The 18,937-nt window shown below is 41.9% G+C and overlaps 1 protein-coding gene across 1 annotated transcript in view; it reads left to right on the forward strand.

Moving 5' to 3' along the window:
• Window positions 1-207: 207 nt before the first annotated feature.
• The window catches only part of thbs3b (thrombospondin 3b), a 30,873-nt gene continuing 12,143 nt past the window's right edge, over window positions 208-18,937 (forward strand). Inside the window, exons 1-3 of the mRNA XM_014177695.2 lie at window positions 208-599; window positions 13,782-13,988; window positions 14,908-15,161. Coding sequence (XP_014033170.2) covers window positions 515-599; window positions 13,782-13,988; window positions 14,908-15,161 — 546 coding nt within the window. The 5' untranslated portion in view covers window positions 208-514. The remainder of the gene's footprint in view (window positions 600-13,781; window positions 13,989-14,907; window positions 15,162-18,937) is intronic.

Consider the following 18,937-nt stretch of genomic DNA (forward strand, 5'->3'; position numbering starts at 1 on the left):
AAGGGAATGAAACAAGTCTTATGCACACAAATGAAACTGACTCATTGCACCATAATAAAAAATGCAGTGTGATTGCAGTCATGTACAAGTAAGCAGTCTTATAATTGTCAGTTTATCATTAGGCTATGCAAGCTGGAGACAGTGAGCGCACAGAGGCAGTAAAACTTTTATTTGATTGACAAGCATCGTTATATTGCCCTGTTCACTGTCTGTAGTAGCTCGCAGCCCATCTCATGTTTCTCAGTTGGGAGATGAGGAAAGTGTTCGGCGCAGCACATCCCAAGCTGCTCGGATCACGAGTGAGACACGCTGACATCTTTCACCTTCACCCGAAGCATTCTTCTGCCTGACCGTGCGAAACAAAATTTCTTGACAACCCATCCGCGCTGGTCAGCGTGCCCGTCGAGGAGTCTTCACACAATTCCACTTGCGTTTCTTTACTTCGGTGGAGTCACAGTTGAAAAGTTAGACATTAGGTTATTTGGGGAACGTTCATAAACGTTGTGCCTTTACGATGGATATGGCGAGGCTTATGCAAAATGTTCTACTTGTGAGCGCGTCGCTTCTCTTGGGCTTCAGCAGGTCTTCAGAAATGCAAGGTAATTAAAAAATTACGCATACTTTGACAAAGTATTATTCTGATGTTAGTTTTCATTGCAATGTTAGTGAAGCCCCTCTCCATCGTTCACTGACTGTGTGCCACAACTTCTGTAAAATAATTCAATAGTAAAAAGGCTAACGATTACTGTTGTAATTCCTATCAAATTCACTAGAATTTTTAATGAAAGCGGTGTTCTAATTAGGCTAAGTTCAATTTACCCAATTATAGACTCGAGTGTCTAAAAAAAAAAAAAAATGGACACTTCTGTGCCGAAAGCAAAATGTGCGCTTTTCTGAACTGCTTGCAATCGCTCATCACCTCGTTCAATATTTGGGGTCATGCAAATTGAAGGACCACACCACAAAAACGCCCCAGTTGCTTTTTGCATACTACATAATCTCTATCATTTTACATTGCAATGTCATGTGAATAATACAGTGCATTCGGAAAGTATTCAGACCTCTTGACTTTTCCACATTTGGTTACCTCACAGCCATATTCTAAAATGGATTACATTTATTTTTTTCCTCATCAATCTACACACCGTTAAATCTAACAATTTAATCAATTTTTGAATAAGGCAATAAAATATGGGGAAAGTCAAGGGGTCTTAATACTTTATGATTGCACTGTAAATGACACATATTAAGCATACATTTGCTTTCTAAAGAGCTCCTAAACTTGAAATGGTAAACAGCTATAGTCAATATTTTTTTTTGCTTAATTTGGGATACAATGGCTGTTGTCTCTATACAAGACAAAATAGATGACCAGATGTCCGCTAATTGGTGTTAAGATAGCAATAATATTCCACCAGTGAAACAATAAACACTCATGGGTCCACCTCCCACTAGTAGGTGGTTGCTGAACCATATGGTGCAATGGAGCCAAACAATAGATGATGGGCATAGTTTTTCACAAGGACCTGCCCACAATGATGATGCAGCGATCGAATGGATGTCACCTCAAGGTGTGTGTGTGTCTGTGTAAACGTTAACTATGACCCACTGAGAGTGAGGTGATAGTTGAGATATTCTAATTACACCTGTCCATCATACTGATTTCTAATGGGTACTGGCCCATACAACAGTCCTTTTAAAGACAGTTGTGTGCCTTTCCAAATCATGTCCAATCAATTGAATATAACACAGGTGGACTCCAATCAAGTTGTAGAAACATCTCAACGATGATAAATGGAAACAGGGTGCACCTGAGCTCAATTTCACGTCTCATAGCAAAAGGTCTGAATACTTAATTAACCTTTTAGGGACAGACGTTCCGCTAGCGGAACGCCTCACCAATATCCAATGGTAGAGCGTGGCGCGAAATATTCTCAAACATATGACTATTTTACACCATTTTAAAGACAAGACTCTCCTTTATCTAACCACATTGTCCGTTTTCAAAAAGGCTTTACAGCGAAAGCAAAACATTAGATTATGTCAGGAGAGTACCCTGCCAAAAATAATCTCACAGCCATTTTCAAAGCAAGCATATATGTCACAAAAACCAAAACCACAGCTAAATGCAGCACTAACCTTTGATGATCTTCATCAGATGACACTCCTAGGACATTGTGTTATACAATACATGCATGTTTTGTTCAATCAAGTTCATATTTATATCAAAAACCAGATTTTTACATTAGCATGTGATGTTCAGAACTAGCATACCCACCGCAAAATTCCAGTGAATTTACTAAATTACTCATGATAAACGTTCACAAAAAACATAACAATTATTTTTAAGAATTATAGATACAGAACTCCTTTATGCAATCGTAGTGTCAGATTTTAAAATAGCTTTTCGGCAAAAGCACATTTTGCAATATTCTGAGTAGATAGCTTGGCCATCACAGGCCATCTAATTTGACACCCACCAAGTTTGGTGCTCACTAAACTCAGAATTACTATAAGAAAAATTGGATTACCTTTGCTGTTCTTTGTCAGAATGCACTCCCAGGACTTCTACTTCAACAAATGTTGTTTTGGTTCCAAATAATCCATAGTTATATTCAAATAGCTCCGTTTTGTTCATGCGTTCAGGTCACTATCCGAAGGGTGACGCGCGAGCATATTTCGTGACAAAAAAATGTCAAAATATTCCATTACCGTACTTTGAAGCATATCAAACGCTGTTTAAAATCAATTGTTATGCTATTTTTCTCGTAAAATAGCGATAATATTCCAACCGGGCGACGTTGTATTCATTCAAAGGCTAAAAGAAAAAAAATTGAGAATTCTCGTGAACGCGACTCTCAGTCTCACTGTTCCCAGGCTGACCACTAACAAATTCTCCAACTGTTTTTCGCCCAGAGACAGCAGACACCCCATTACACTTTCTGGTGCCTTCTGAGAGCCAATGGAAGCCTTAGAAAATGTCACGTTACAGCACAGATGCTGTATTTTTGATAGAGATGCTACAGAAGGACAACAAATTGTCAGACAGGGCACTTCCTGTATGGAATCTTCTCAGGTTTTGGCCTGCCATATGAGTTCTGTTATACTCACAGACACCATTCAAACAGTTTTAGAAACTTTAGAGTGTTTTCTATCTAATTAAATGCATATTCTAGTTTCTGGGCAAGAGTAGTAACCAGATTAAATCGGGTACGTTTTTTATCCGGCCGTGAAAATACTGTCCCCTATCCCAAACAGGTTTTAATAAGGTATTACTGTTTTTTATTTTATATATTTGTAAAAATGTCTAAAAACCAGTTTTTGCTTTTTCATTGTGGGGTATTGTATAGATTGATGAGAAACATTTAATCAATTTTAGAATAAGGCTGTAACAACAAAATGTGGGAAAAAAGTGATGAGGTCTGAATACTTTCCGAATGCACTGTATATTATGTGAGCTTAACATAAAGATAAAAAACATATCAAAGTATTTTTTATTGAAAGTTCTGTTACTGCCCCCACTACAACAAAGAAATACTGAAATACATGTATATTTGTCCTTGTAACATTTAATTGAAATACTGTCGAATTCCATTCATTCATATGGAGGACTGCTTCTTCTGAGGAGTGCCAATATGGCCGACTGGTGGCTTCTAAGCCTCTCATTGGCCAATACATAGTATCAGCAATCCAGGGTTTATATACATCATTTTTTAGAACCTACAGGTCTCCTACACACCACGATACTGTGTTAACCCGCTGAACTAAAGCCTAGGCATTAGGTTCATTACTAACTGGTGATTTGGTAAACCATGCAGAGATAAGTACTGTAACTACCTTACACCTGAACGTTTTAGCTTAATTGGCTATTCTTCTGGTGCTCAGAAGAACTGGGTTTGAATGCAGTTGGTCACTATACTTGATATAATTCAAACTGAACAAATCCTGCACTGTGAAGCTTTTCCCTGTAAATTTACAGCAATATACTGGCACCACAGTTGCTAGTTTAATACTGTAATTTCGCTTTACAGCAGTGATGCTGTAATATCGTTTACAGTACTATGGCAACTGTGGTGTCAGTATAATGCTGTAAATGTACAGGGAAATACCTACAGTAATATACAATTATTTTACCATACTAAAAGCATTGCAGGTTGTCTTTAGCAGACAGCTCCCTGAAATGTAATATTGTAAGAAAAACAATACGTGTACAAATATATTTATTCAAATTCATAACATGAATTTCACATGAATTGCACTTTAACCATAAAGAACAACATTTGAAAAGAGCAACATTACAACTCCAGATAGTAGGGGAGAGAAAGAGAGAGAGAGACAGAGAGAGATACAGTGATAAGAACATTGACAAACACTGGCCAATAATGTACTTCACGATACACAAACCAAAACATCAGAATAGGTCATTCTTGAAAATACAGGATTATGTAAGAAAAAATCTAAACAGATCAATGAAAAAGAGGAAAACAACAGTTGAACAGGGAGACATTTTTACAAAGAACTATAACAAGAACTGCTTGCCTGCCTGTCTTTGAGAGAGAAATGAGAGAGAGAGATCGAGAGAGAAAGGGCCTGAGAGAGAAGGATGATAGAGAGGAGCGAGCAGGGCTAGACTGGAGCCAGAGAAGCACGCCACCGCAAGTCAAAACAGGCTCCGGGATGGCGCAAGCAGATCATTTGTTGACCCAACCTTCATGGCAGGATTTCGTTGGGCAGGATTTCTGAGAGAATGAGAGATGCTCGAATAAAGTCTCGAATAAATCTCGGTGGCATGCAGATTATCACCCCAATCTTTGAAACTCTGATCCTCCTTAGCTCTGATACGTCAACTAGGACAAACATGGAAATAGAAAGAATAGAAAGAGAGAAATTGCTATTACTATGACTACTACTATGACTATGACTACTACTATTACTATTACTAATGCTATGACTGCTACTACTCGCTGGGTAAAAAGGCAGATGACAACTGACAAATAAAGTTTGTGTTCATCAGGTGTGTCTGTTTGTGTACTTACATGTTGGAGTTTTTCCACTCAAACTCCTTCAGGTCTGTGAGAAAGCGTGTAACATGTAGGTCAATTGGCAATGGCTTCCTCTGAACGACCTTTCCGGTCTTGCGGCTCACTTCTACTTTCGCTGTGCATTTGTTTCCTTCAGGGTTTATTCGAACCAGGAACCGGCACAACCCAACATAGAATATACTGCTCAAAAAAATAAAGGGAACACTTAAACAACACATCCTAGATCTGAATGAAATAAATAATCTTATTAAATACTTTTTTCTTGACATAGTTGAATGTGCTGACAACAAAATCACACAAAAATAATCAATGGAAATCCAATTTATCAACCCATGGAGGTCTGGATTTGGAGTCACACTCAAAATGAAAGTGGAAAACCACACTACAGGCTGATCCAACTTTGATGTAATGTCCTTAAAACAAGTCAAAATGAGGCTCAGTAGTGTGTGTGGCCTCCACGTGCCTGTATGACCTCCCTACAACGCCTGGGCATGCTCCTGATGAGGTGGCGGATGGTCTCCTGAGGGATCTCCTCCCAGACCTGGACTAAAGCATCCGCCAACTCCTGGACAGTCTGTGGTGCAACGTGGCGTTGGTGGATGGAGCGAGACATGATGTCCCAGATGTGCTCAATTGGATTCAGGTCTGGGGAACGGGCGGGCCAGTCCATAGCATCAATGCCTTCCTCTTGCAGGAACTGCTGACACACTCCAGCCACATGAGGTCTAGCATTGTCTTGCATTAGGAGGAACCCAGGGCCAACCTCACCAGCATATGGTCTCACAAGGGGTCTGAGGATCTCATCTCGGTACCTAATGGCAGTCAGGCTACCTCTGGCGAGCACATGGAGGCCCCCCAAAGAAATGCTACCCCACACCATGACTGACCCACCGCCAAACCGGTCATGCTGGAGGATGTTGCAGGCAGCAGAACGTTCTCCACGGTGTCTCCAGACTGTCACGTCTGTCACATGTGCTCAGTGTGAACTTGCTTTCATCTGTGAAGAGCACAGGGCGCCAGTGGCAAATTTGCCAATCTTGGTGTTCTCTGGCAAATGCCAAACGTCCTGCACGGTGTTGGGCTGTAAGCACAACCCCCACCTGTGGACGTCGGGCCCTCATACCACCCTCATGGAGTCTGTTTCTGACCGTTTGAGCAGACACATGCACATTTGTGGCCTGCTGGAGGTCTTTTTGCAGGGCTCTGGCAGTGCTCCTCCTTGCACAAAGGCGGAGGTAGCGGTCCTGCTGCTGGATTGTTGCCCTCCTACGGCCTCCTCCACGTCTCCTGATGTACTGGCCTGTCTCCTGGTAGCGCCTCCATGCTCTGGACACTACGCTGACAGACACAGCAAACCTTCTTGCCACAGCTCGCATTAATGTGCCATCCTGGATGAGCTGCACTACCTGAGCCACTTGTGTGGGTTGTAGACTCCGTCTCATGCTACCACTAGAGTGAAAGCACCGCCAGCATTCAAAAGTGACCAAAACATCAGCCAGGAAGCATAGGAACTGAGAAGTGGTCTGTGGTTACCACCTGCAGAACCACTCCTTTATTGGGGGTGTCTTGCTAATTGCCTATAATTTCCACCTGTTGTCTATTCCATTTGCACAACAGCATGTGAAATTTGTCAATCAGTGTTGCTTCCTAAGTGGACAGTTTGATTTCACAGAAGTGTGATTGACTTGGAGTTACATTGTGTTGTTTAAGTGTTCCCTTTATTTTTTTGAGCAGTGTATATTAAATCAGTTGAGGCATTGAAAAAATAACAATAAGAATATCATTGAAATGTAACTAACAAATGCTAAATGTAAGTGTTGGATCAATGAATGTTCAATGCTTACCTCTGTATCAGCTCCAAGGCTGCAGAGGCCGACTCCTGGTAAAGTGCTGAAGAGCACAGAGAGGGCAGCAGACCACTCAGATTACTCATAACACAGACCACTCTCCTCTCGATAGACACCATCCATTTTGAGGAACCCAATAGAGTATTTCCTGAAATACACAAAAATAAGGGTGTTAGTGTATACTTACTAGACATCTCTAGATAGCTACCACAATACTATATATTTCTGTTCCACCTTAAATCCAATAAATGTATTACCAAGCATGATCAGCCTTGGTGTGTCTGGCCAAGGAATTTGCGCCTCAACATCAACCCGAGTTGCAGTGACCTAAAATCACTAAACATACATATAAAACATATTAAAATCATGTGTACAGTATAAACACCATTAATCATATAAACTTTATAAGTCTAAAAACACTATTCCTTACATCTGCCAAGAGGAGCAGAGATTTGTCCTTCTCTTTGAAGTGGGTCATCAACAAAAGAATGGCAGCAGTGGCTGTTAGATCGTCACTGCCTTTGATGTAACCGTCGATTTCATTCAGCAGGCACTGGATCTCTCTCCTCAACCTGGTCTTTTGGCTTTTAAAAAAGTTGACAATTCTCTTACCCTTGTTCAGGAGAGTTTGAGTCAGGTGACTGTCAATCACGATGCCAGTGAGGGTAGTGAAGTGGTCGCAAAGCCATAACTTGGTGAAAAGGAAAGGCCACTGTTCCTGGAGGTCGCTGATGCTTGGAGGAGGACAAGTGTCCTATCCATTGTTGCAGATCCTATTTTCAGTTTCTTAAAAAAAAAATACAAAGAAAAACAGTATGTTAGGCTATGCGCTGCACTCCATGCCAGCACAAGAGGACAAACAAACAATTTACAGAAACATTTGTATATTTGTGTACTTTCATGTATTTTTGTCATTTCCGTCCCTTTTATTGCATATGCCTCGCTCCATCATAGCATAAACCATTTATTTTGATGGCAAACAAACTAATTATTTACAGAACCTTTTTAACCTTGTGTGTGTGTTTACACTCTTAGAAAAAGGGTTCCGAAAGGGTTCTTTGGCTGTCCCCATAGGAGAACTTTTTGGCTCCAGGTAGAACCCTTTTGGGTTCGATGTAGAACCCTCTGTGGAAAGGGTTCTACATGGAACCCAGAAGAGTTCTACCTGGAACCAAAAGGGTTATACATGTACCTGGAATCAAAAAGGGATCTCAAATAACCATTTTAGGTTCTAGATAGCACCTTTTTTCATAACAATTACATAAACATGTTACATTTATCAATCAAGATCTCACCTCTTTGGTTGAAGGACTGAAGCAATTCCCGGCACTATATTGGCATCAAATGGTATTTTATGTCCTCCGGCTGAACATATTCAAGGTCGTTAATATTCTCCACTCCAACATTTGCCCTCAGATGCTCCGGCAAAGATGTCACCATCTCGGTCTCCAACTCGGGCAATTGGTGTTTAATTGCATCTTGAAGACCCTCCATGCCTACACTGGTTTAAGGAGAACACACTGAGTGATGCAGGGAAACAACAGAGAAACCTGACACTTCATAAACTGGTAGTGGGTAATAATTACTCAGTCTATCTTTATTAACACATAATTAATCAGAGAATCTGGTATAAAATGAACCTCGAGATCGACCAGTGACACAGACTGATACACCCCAACAATTAAATGGACCTGTGATTCTGTGTCCAGAATCAGTGAGATCTTTCCAAATGTGTATCCGTCATCATTTTCTCCCATTACAACAACAAGGCCTTTAGTGTATATGTTGTTACTTTGTATACCATTTTAGACACCTCTACAGTCCTTTGCTTTGTGAACCCTTTTGACTGTCCAGCTCCCTGAATGGCATTGTTATATAATTGCTTCTCAAATTAATTCATGAAACCAACAACTTCGATGCTATGTGGAAACAATTGGCCGCTGCATAAGTAAGATTGGAGTAACTGGTGGCTCTCAGACAAGTTTTCTGGCACACTCCTTGAAGTCGGAGTGCTTGCTCTCAAACCTTGGTGTCCACAAACGAATGAGTCACCCAAATTGCAGGATGAGGTCGGGGTAGTGTAACAAGTATTGATGCTTTGATGCAAGGGCACTCCACCCCACAAGGAACACTGTAGTTCGCAACATTTATATGTTTTTTTGCATGTGTAATGAATGCTTTAATATTTAGGAAACAGAAATTGCAGGATTTGCACGTGTACATTCCCAATAAAGCTACTTCCAGCTACCAGCCAGCCTGCAATATGAAAATTACACTACCCCCCAGCCACCAAATTGCATGCACACACCAAAAGAGCTATCAAGCTATACATTAATATGCAACTTCTGCCAACCACACAATCTAAACAAAATAATTATAGACTACAAGACTAAATAGAATATCAGCCTGTGCCTGATGTTTCAGATGTCATTAATTTAACGTTGCCTAATTAATGGTTGATAAGGATCACTTCTGAAAGATTAGCAAAAGAACGAGGAAAATTCAACTCACGTGGGAAAAATGCCACGACCAACTCCCTGAATAATGCTAGCAAGCTAACCACACAATCTGAAGAAAATAAAAGATAACTTTAATATCCTGCAGGGTAAAATATCAGTCTGTGCCTGTTGTTGCTGAATTTATTAATTGAATGGACTAATAAGGATAACAAAAGCATAGGGGGAATATTCCACTACACTTTTGCTAAATCACACGCACCCCGAGAATGAATAGAGCTAAAGTTAACCAGAGATATTTAGAGGAAAGTGTCCAATGGAGTTTGCCATCTCTGAGCTATAGCTAACGTTAGCAAGCACCATTCCCCTTTCATCTGACAGTTCCATTCCTCTCATTCCAACTACAGAATTACCCCAAAAGTATACATCCCAAGGCAAAATGTCAATCCGTGCCTGCTGACAAACTAAATGTGTATTCGACATAGTTAAACTCTCGCTCCCTCCCTAGATGAACTGTATTTTTGTCCGGTGAAGCCTACGACCACTTTGCCACTAATACCATAGCGTTAGCACCATGTCACCCATGTCATGCACCCACCGGTTAAGTAGCCTATCCAAAGAAACACACACATGGATTTCTGCACGTTGTTAATACTAAAATGATTTGCTCTATAGCTACAATAACACTGATTATTTTACCAGCAAGAAAGATCAACACAACTGACCGACATGTCATCTTGGCTATACTGTTAGCGAACACAATACAAACAAGCTAAAGTTAGCTAGCTAGTTAGTAGCTTAGTTAAGGAAACCTGCAGTAGGTATATAGAAGTATATAGTATATGGAAATAATACATACAGTTGAAGTTGGACATTTACATACACCTTAGCCAAATACTTTTAAACTCAGTTTTTCACAATTCCTGACATTTAATCCTAGTAAAAATTCCCTGTCTTAGGTCAGTTAGGATCCCCACTTCATTTTAAGAATGTGAAATGTTAGAATAATAGTAGAGCTTTTATTTCTTTCATCACATTCCCAGTGGGTCAGAACTTTACATACACTCAATTAGTATTTGGTAGCAATGCCTTTAAATTGTTTAACTTGGGTCAAACGTTTCGGGTAGCCTTCCACAAGTTTCCTCCTGACAGAACTGGTGTAACTGAATCAGGTTTGTAGGCCTCCTTGCTTGCACAGGCTTTTTCAGTTCTGCCCACACATTTTCTATAAGATTGAAGTCAGGGTTTTGTGATGGCCACTCCAATATCTTGACTTTGTTGTCCTTAAGCCATTTTGCCACAACTTTGGAAGTATGCTTGGGGGTCATTGTCCATTTGGAAGACCCATTTGCGACCAAGCTTTAACTTCCTGACTGATGTCTTGAGATGTTGCTTCAATATATCCACATAATTTTCCTCCCTCATGATGCCATCTATTTTGTGAAGTGCACCAGTCCCTCCTGCAGCAAAGCACCCCCACAACATGATGCTCCCACCCCTGTGCTTCATGGTTGGGATGGTGTTCTTCGGCTTGCGAGACTCCCCCTATTTCCTCCAAACATAAGGATGGTCATTATGGCCAAACAGTTCTATTTTTGTTTCATCAGACCAGAGGACATTTCTCCAAAAAATACGATCTTTGTCCCCATGTGCAGTTGCAAACCATAGTCTGGCTTTTTAGGGTGGTTTTGGAGCAGTGGCTTCTTCCTTGCTGAGCGGGCTTTCAGGTTATGTCGATATATGACTCATTTTACTGTGGATATAGATACTTTTGTACCTGTTTCCTCCAGCATCTTCACAAGGTTCTTTGCTGTTGTTCTGGAATTGATTTGCACTTTTCGCACGAAAGTAGTTTCATCTCTAGGAGACAGAACGCGTCTCCTTCCTGAGCGGTATGATGGCTGCGTAGTCCCATGGTGTATATACTTGCGTACTATTGTTTGTACAGATGAACGTGGTACCTTCAGGCGTTTGGAAATTGCTCGAAAGGATGAACCAGACTTGTGGAGGTCTACAATCTTTTTTTCTGAGGTCTTGGCTGATTTCTTTTGATTTTCCCATGATGTCAAGCAAAGAGGCGCTGAGTTTGAAGGTAGGCCTTGAAATACATCCACAGGTACACCCCAAATTGACCCAAAAGATGTCAAATAGCCTATCAGAAGCTTCTAAAGCCATGTCATCATTTTCTGGAATTTTCCAAGCTGTTTAAGGGCACAGTCAACTTAGTGTATGTAAACTTCTGACCCATTGGAATTGTGATACAGTGAATTATAAGTGTAATAATCTGTCTGTAAACAATTGTTGGAAAAATTACTTGTGTCATGCAGAAAGTAGATGTCCTAACCGACTTGCCAAACTATAGTTTGTTAACAAGAAATTTGTGGAGTGGATGAAAAATGAGTTTTAATGACTCCAACCTAAGTGTATGTAAACTTCCGACTTCAACGGTACCTAGCAGCTGCTCAAAAATATTTAGAAGACTTTTCCATGAAAATACAAAATAGCTCGCGTAGAACAGAAAGCTAATTTTCTCATGAGTCTTCCCTCACAGACCGTTTGGGGCACCATTTGGTGCGGAGCATCGCATTAGTGGAAATCAATTCTGTTCGCAGGCCTGGTTGTAGATAGGTTCGAGTCATGTCGGGGACATTGTTAGCGTTTTAGCTTTCCCTAACTTTAACCTAATTATCGTAACCCGCTGCGTTAATTCTCGTAACCTGCTAAGAAAAGTAACTTCTGCTAGTCAAAACCGGCAGACCTGCCCTGAGAAGTACGAGATACAGCTCTCTTTCTCGCTCTCACACACACACACACCACAGCCTGTTTGGCGCTGCCAACTACAGTAGTGTTCGGGTACTACTGTAAAGAAATCCAGTAAGTTAGAGTAATTTTTACAGGAGGCTTACAATTACAGTTAATAACAGTATTTTTCAGCATTTTACCCATAATGCAGTGCAATCTACAGCATTAATTCTGTAAAACACATTTAAGGTATTTTACTGTGCATTCTACAGTATTTTACTGTTAAAATTACATAAAAGTCTTACAGTGTGGACCTGTACTATAAGGGGGGAAGGAATGCAGAGAACGGCACCCGCAAGGGGAGAATTGGTGGTTAGAGGCACCCCTGATGTCTTTGGCTTTAGTGTCATGCAGACTGCTGAATTTGCAGCCACTAGGGAGGCAAGAGAACGATTAGAAAGAGGCTGGTATGTCTATCAGATTATTCTGCCATCTCTCTCATCTCCCTCTCTCACACACACACACACACACACACACACACACACACACACACACACACACACACACACACCCCTGGACGAGAGAACAGGCAAAACACTCGTAGGGGAAATTATCTCATTTATCTAGGCCTTGTACATACAGCATTTGTTACTTTACAAGTGAGAACTTATACATTTCAATTTTTGTTTGCTGCACACATTTGCAACTCATGAAGCTACAAGCATTTTAAGACTTTCCCTGTCAACTGCACTCCAGTTTGTTTCTCCCTACAGTATTTCTGACCTCTCAAAGTGTTTCCAATATGTTCAGACACCTAGAAAAAAGCAAAGGAACGTATTGTATATTGCACATCAGGCGCTATTGCTAAACCCTGGCCATTAACTTATGTTTATAAGACCAATACATTTCACCATAAATGGAGAGTCATCTCATAAAGAAAAGATTCCAGCAGCACCCAGTTCACCGACAGACATAAATTCTGCCACCAACAGTGACAGCAAAGGCTGGTATTTTCTGTGAGATGTGTTAATTTTGCGGCAGGGGCAACGGACCAGAACGATGAAGACAAGAGGCATTGAGTTTGTGTCTGGCTTATACTTTCTCAATAAACCTTCCAAAGTGGCATTAAACTCAAAAGGATGAATCCCTCATTGTCAATAAATGAATCCTTTCTCTTTTTCTCTCACTGCATCTCTCTGACTCTCTCCCATATACATTTTTTTGTGTCACCTGTTTCGCCTTCTTTCTTTTGTGTATGCCTATTTTCTCTCTATTGCAATATCCCTCTTGTTCTACCCTTTGCATCACTATCCAGCCCTCCTTTTTTTCACATCCTACACATGTGCACACTTAATTTACTGCAGCGGGCTAAATCAGGAAAACACAATGTTTCTTGGTAGTCTGAAACAAATCTACTTTGAAACAAAAGTGTACACCTCACAAACATGGTTATGGGCTTAAAAAAAGACACCTGTACCATGTCAGATATAGAGTTGAGTATTCAATTTTGAGTTTGCATCCCAATATTATACTTTATATACATCACAGAAGACTTACATTTAACAAAAACGTTTGATATAGAAACACTGGATTTTCGGTGGCTTTTCCACCCATGAGGCCATGGTCATTTGACTGCAGAAAAGAGGTTGACGGATGCATTTCCAAAGTATTCAAACTGGACCACCATCTTTCAGTGATTGACATGCTGGAGCTGCACGACGCCAAGCAGAGTGCGTCCGCGGTGAGGAAGATGTCGGGGGCTCTGGGCTTCGTGTCGGACCTGTACCTGGTGTCCACTCTGCGACTGCCGCCCAAACTGGGAGGAGTGCTGCTGGGCGTCTACAACAAAGACGACAACAGGAAGTACCTGGAAGTGGCCCTCATGGGCAAGGTCAACAAAGGTAGGGTATTGTCAGTAGAGGGGATAGGGAGGGAAGTGTGGTAGATAGATATTTTGTTGTAGCCTAAATTGATTCTCTTCAAGGCCTATACCTAAGACATAGTCACCCAATCCCACTAGTGGGATTCCCCAATCGACCCCTAGCCATACCCCATTGACACTTGGAGATCTGAGAGGGTTGTATAGTTGCAAAACAATGACCAATATGCATGTTGTTGTTTTTTCATATGGTGTTCTCGTTCTACAAACTGTTCTATGTAGGCTAGCTTCAATGATGCTCGGGGTTGCCTGATCTCTAAATTCTGGGTCCATACATGTTAAGAGAAGGGATTAAGATATCCTAGAATGAGGAGTGGAACCGGAACATGGAGCTCCACCCTCTTTCTTTGCAAATTACGGGCAAGTTCATCTCAGTCAAATTATCTCTCGAAAGTTTGTAAAAAAAATTGGGGGGGGTTCCATTAACAACTGTGATTACCTTTGTAGAAAGCGAAGTCTCCTCCCCTTTTCAAACAGAAACTCTTGGCCAAACCCCTCCCTTCTGCTAATTTCAACCGTGTTTATCTTGAGCAAAAATCACTTTTTTTTATATTTTCATGCATTTTTACGATACAGCCAATTTTGACTTTGTGGCTATGGAACAACGAAAACCCAAAACTAGGAACTACTGTCCAAGAGATATTAGGGGAAAGTCTATGTGCCAAATGTACCCTCCTCTTCCAAAAATCTAAAGATGCTAACACCTGCGAAATTGTGATTTGTCCAAATAACCAGTGACGAAAAATCCAAACACAGGAACTACTGCTGCTTGTTATCCCTCGCATTCCATTCCTTCCAGACAAATTCTATGGTACCAGTTATAGTTCCGTGGATCTGTCGACAAGAGATTACCTGATTTTTTTATCCTCTATATTTCTCAGTTCTGGTGCGCTATGTACGTGAGGACGGTAAACTCCACACAGTGAACCTCCAGAACCCCGGCCTCTCCGACGGACGCACCCAGTCACTCATCCTCCATGTGGGTGGGCTCCGACGGAACCACCTCCACATGGAACTCTATGTTAACTGCCGATTGGCCGACTCAGCACAGGTCCTGCCGTCATTGGTCCAGCTCCCATCAGAGGCAGAGTCTGTGGAGATTCGCAATGGGCAGAAGGCCTATGCCAGGCTACAGGTGATAAAACACAACTTTTTCATATTTTTTCTAAGTTCCCAGCAGTCCTAGACTGAAGTTAAAGGTAGACTCAGAAATAAGAAATCATCATACACAGTGCGGCATCCTGCTTACAGAAACCAACAACAACAACATTTTAATCTGCCCTATGTCTGCCACTATTGGCTCTTCCCAATGTGGGCATGCCTCAAGGGAGTGCAATAATTGGGAAGAGCCAATAGTTTTTGTGAAGCAGAAAGTGGCACGGCTGCAGATTGTCATACTGCTTAGTCTACCTCTATTTCTTCAGAACACGTTTCAGAGAATGCTTTCAGACTCAGAAAGTCTCTAATCGTACTTCCTAACTTAACCATTTTTACTACACTACTTTAAGACTAAAGCAAATACAGAGAGTATTCCAGATCCCCATCGAAATCATGTAATTAGGTCATTAATTTGGCTATACAGTACATGAAACACAAACCCAGTCTGCCCACGATGATAGACAAATTCTTCATTTCACGAGTGTTGCTCATTTATGGTTGTTTTACATGCCTAATATTCTATCCACAACTGACATCTATGCCACTTAATCAAATTGCCTAGATTTTCCATGGCTAATAAGATGTTGTAGACATTAGTTTTCACAGGCAACTTCAAGTTTTGTGAGCAGTTAAATGTCTACTTTCCAATACATGGAACAGAGCTGAGCTGCACATCCTATCTCTCAGCTACATGTCTATGGCTCATGCTGAAGCTTAAATGGAGAACTAGTTAGCTGTAACCATGTGGTGCTGTCAGCATGTATGACTATCTGACTGATAGATACCACACTCGCTGTGGACAAAGAGAGTGCTGTGTCAGGATGGATGAAAGAGAGAGAAAGGGAGGGAGGAAGGAAAGATCTAAAATGAGAGGGTACACTGCAGCTATTGTTCCTAGTTTGTGTCTCTTATCTTGAATGGGCCGCTCATGAGATATGCATGCAGGTGTACATGGGTACTGACCAGGATCATGTTCACTAGCCATAAAACAGAAGGAACGGTCGGAAGGGGAGTGAAACAGGGGAGGTACTATCAGAACTTGTCCAATAAGAAACAGTTGTTTTCCATCTCACAGCGCTTTGATAATTTTTTGCCACAGTGTGCCCCAATGAACACAACCCAGAGCATGTGCCTCAATTTGTCTAAGTAAGACCTGGGGTCATTGCTCCCTCTAATTGTTTTCGGACACTGAGCAAATTACAGGTCTGCTGAACTTCCTGCACGTGTTTACTGTGAACACTGAGGCTGTACCCACTTTAAGTTACAATTTTAAAAGTGGCCAGGTAGACCTACTGTACCGGAGTGGCCTACCATAAGCAATTTTTGGGAGAAAATGCACCCCGTAACATTTTAACATGGAAATAGCTGTTCTGTCATGCGTAAACATAGTCTTAGGCCTAGACATTGATTTAAAGTGGTACTTTACTCCAAATACAAATTAGCATGAATTTCCACTTACCATGCCCCTTTGTGTGTGAGAGAGTTCAATAAGACTGCGCACACAATTTAAAGCTGCAATATGTAACTTTCTTGGCAACCCAACCAAATTCACATTAACATGTGAGTTATAGATCTGTCATTCTCATTGAAAGCAAGTATAGTGCTCCAAAAAATAAAGGGAACACTAAAATAACACATCCTAGATCTGAATGAATGAAATAATCTTATTAAATACTTTTTTCTTTACATAGTTGAATGTGCTGACAACAAAATCACACAAAAATAATCAATGGAAATCCAATTTATCAACCCATGGAGGTCTGGATTTGGAGTCACACTCAAAATGAAAGTGGAAAACCACACTACAGGCTGATCCAACTTTGATGTAATGTCCTTAAAACAAGTCAAAATGAGGCTCAGTAGTGTGTGTGGCCTCCACGTGCCTGTATGACCTCCCTACAACGCCTGGGCATGCTCCTGATGAGGTGGCGGATGGTCTCCTGAGGGATCTCCTCCCAGACCTGGACTAAAGCATCCGCCAACTCCTGGACAGTCTGTGGTGCAACGTGGCGTTGGTGGATGGAGCGAGACATGATGTCCCAGATGTGCTCAATTGGATTCAGGTCTGGGGAACGGGCGGGCCAGTCCATAGCATCAATGCCTTCCTCTTGCAGGAACTGCTGACACACTCCAGCCACATGAGGTCTAGCATTGTCTTGCATTAGGAGGAACCCAGGGCCAACCGCACCAGCATATGGTCTCACAAGGGGTCTGAGGATCTCATCTCGATACCTAATGGCAGTCAGGCTACCTCTGGCAAGCACATGGAGGGCTGTGCGGCTCCCCAAAGAAATGCCACCCCACACCATGACTGACCCACCGCCAAACCGGTCATGCTGGAGGATGTTGCAGGCAGCAGAACGTTCTCCACGGCGTCTCCAGACTCTGTCACGTCTGTCACGTGCTCAGTGTGAACTTGCTTCATCTGTGAAGAGCACAGGGCGCCAGTGGCGAATTTGCCAATCTTGGTGTTCTCTGGCAAATGCCAAACGTCCTGCACGGTGTTGGGCTGTAAGCACAACCCCCACCTGTGGACGTCGGGCCCTCATACCACCCTCATGGAGTCTGTTTCTGACCATTTGAGCAGACACATGCACATTTGTGGCCTGCTGGAGATCATTTTGCAGGGCTCTGGCAGTGCTCCTCCTGCTCCTCCTTGCACAAAGGCGGAGGTAGCGGTCCTGCTGCTGGGTTGTTGCACTCCTACGGCCTCCTCCACGTCTCCTGATGTACTGGCCTGTCTCCTGGTAGCGCCTCCACGCTCTGGACACTACGCTGACAGACACAGCAAACCTTCTTGCCACAGCTCGCATTGATGTGCCATCCTGGATCAGCTGCACTACCTGAGCCACTTGTGTGGGTTGTAGACTCCGTCTCATGCTACCACTAGAGTGAAAGCACCGCCAGCATTCAAAAGTGACCAAAACATCAGCCAGGAAGCATAATAACTGAGAAGTGGTCTGTGGTCACCACCTGCCGAACCACTCCTTTATTGGGGGTGTCTTGCTAATTGCCTATAATTTCCACCTGTTGTCTATTCCATTTGCACAACAGCATGTGAAATTTATTGTCAATCAGTGTTGCTTCCTAAGTGGACAGTTTGATTTCACAGAAGTGTGATTGACTTGGAGTTACATTGTGTTGTTTAAGTGTTCCCTTTATTTTTTTGAGCACTGTATAAGAAGTGGTAGATCTGTTCTATTTGTGCTATATATATGCTATATATCCCGTACTTAAGTTTCTTTTTTGCGTCAAACCAAAGATATTTTATAACTAGCCCAAGAAAGACCAAGGCCTGTAGTTTCCAATGGAACCAAATTTATCATAGTGGGCAGAACAAGAAAATAGGTGGGTAGAGCTAAGGACGAGCTAGTGATATCCTATTGGCGCGTTCTATAATTGATTTGCATATTTCCGTTAGGGAAGGCCTACTCTGTGAAGAACGCACACAGATAGAACACTGAGACAGATATTTCATTGGGTGTGTAAATGTGAAGCATCCGCTTGGCGTTTTCACTCACTACCAATGAGGTGATGAGAGGAAGCCCAGTGGCCGGCTGTTGTGCCGAAAATCTCTCCCCTGACAGAATTCTCCCCACTTGTTGTGACAAAAATCTCCCCCCTGACAGAATTCTCCCCACTTGTTGTGCCGAAAATCTCCCCCCTGCCAGAATTCTCCCCACTTGTTAGCTGCGACTTGCTTGCTAGTTGAGATTTCTGCTCTTCACTCCGTTGTCAGTTTAGCCCACATTT

The sequence above is a fragment of the Salmo salar genome, chromosome ssa27 (genome assembly GCF_905237065.1).
Source record: "Salmo salar chromosome ssa27, Ssal_v3.1, whole genome shotgun sequence".
Lineage (NCBI taxonomy): Eukaryota > Metazoa > Chordata > Actinopteri > Salmoniformes > Salmonidae > Salmo > Salmo salar.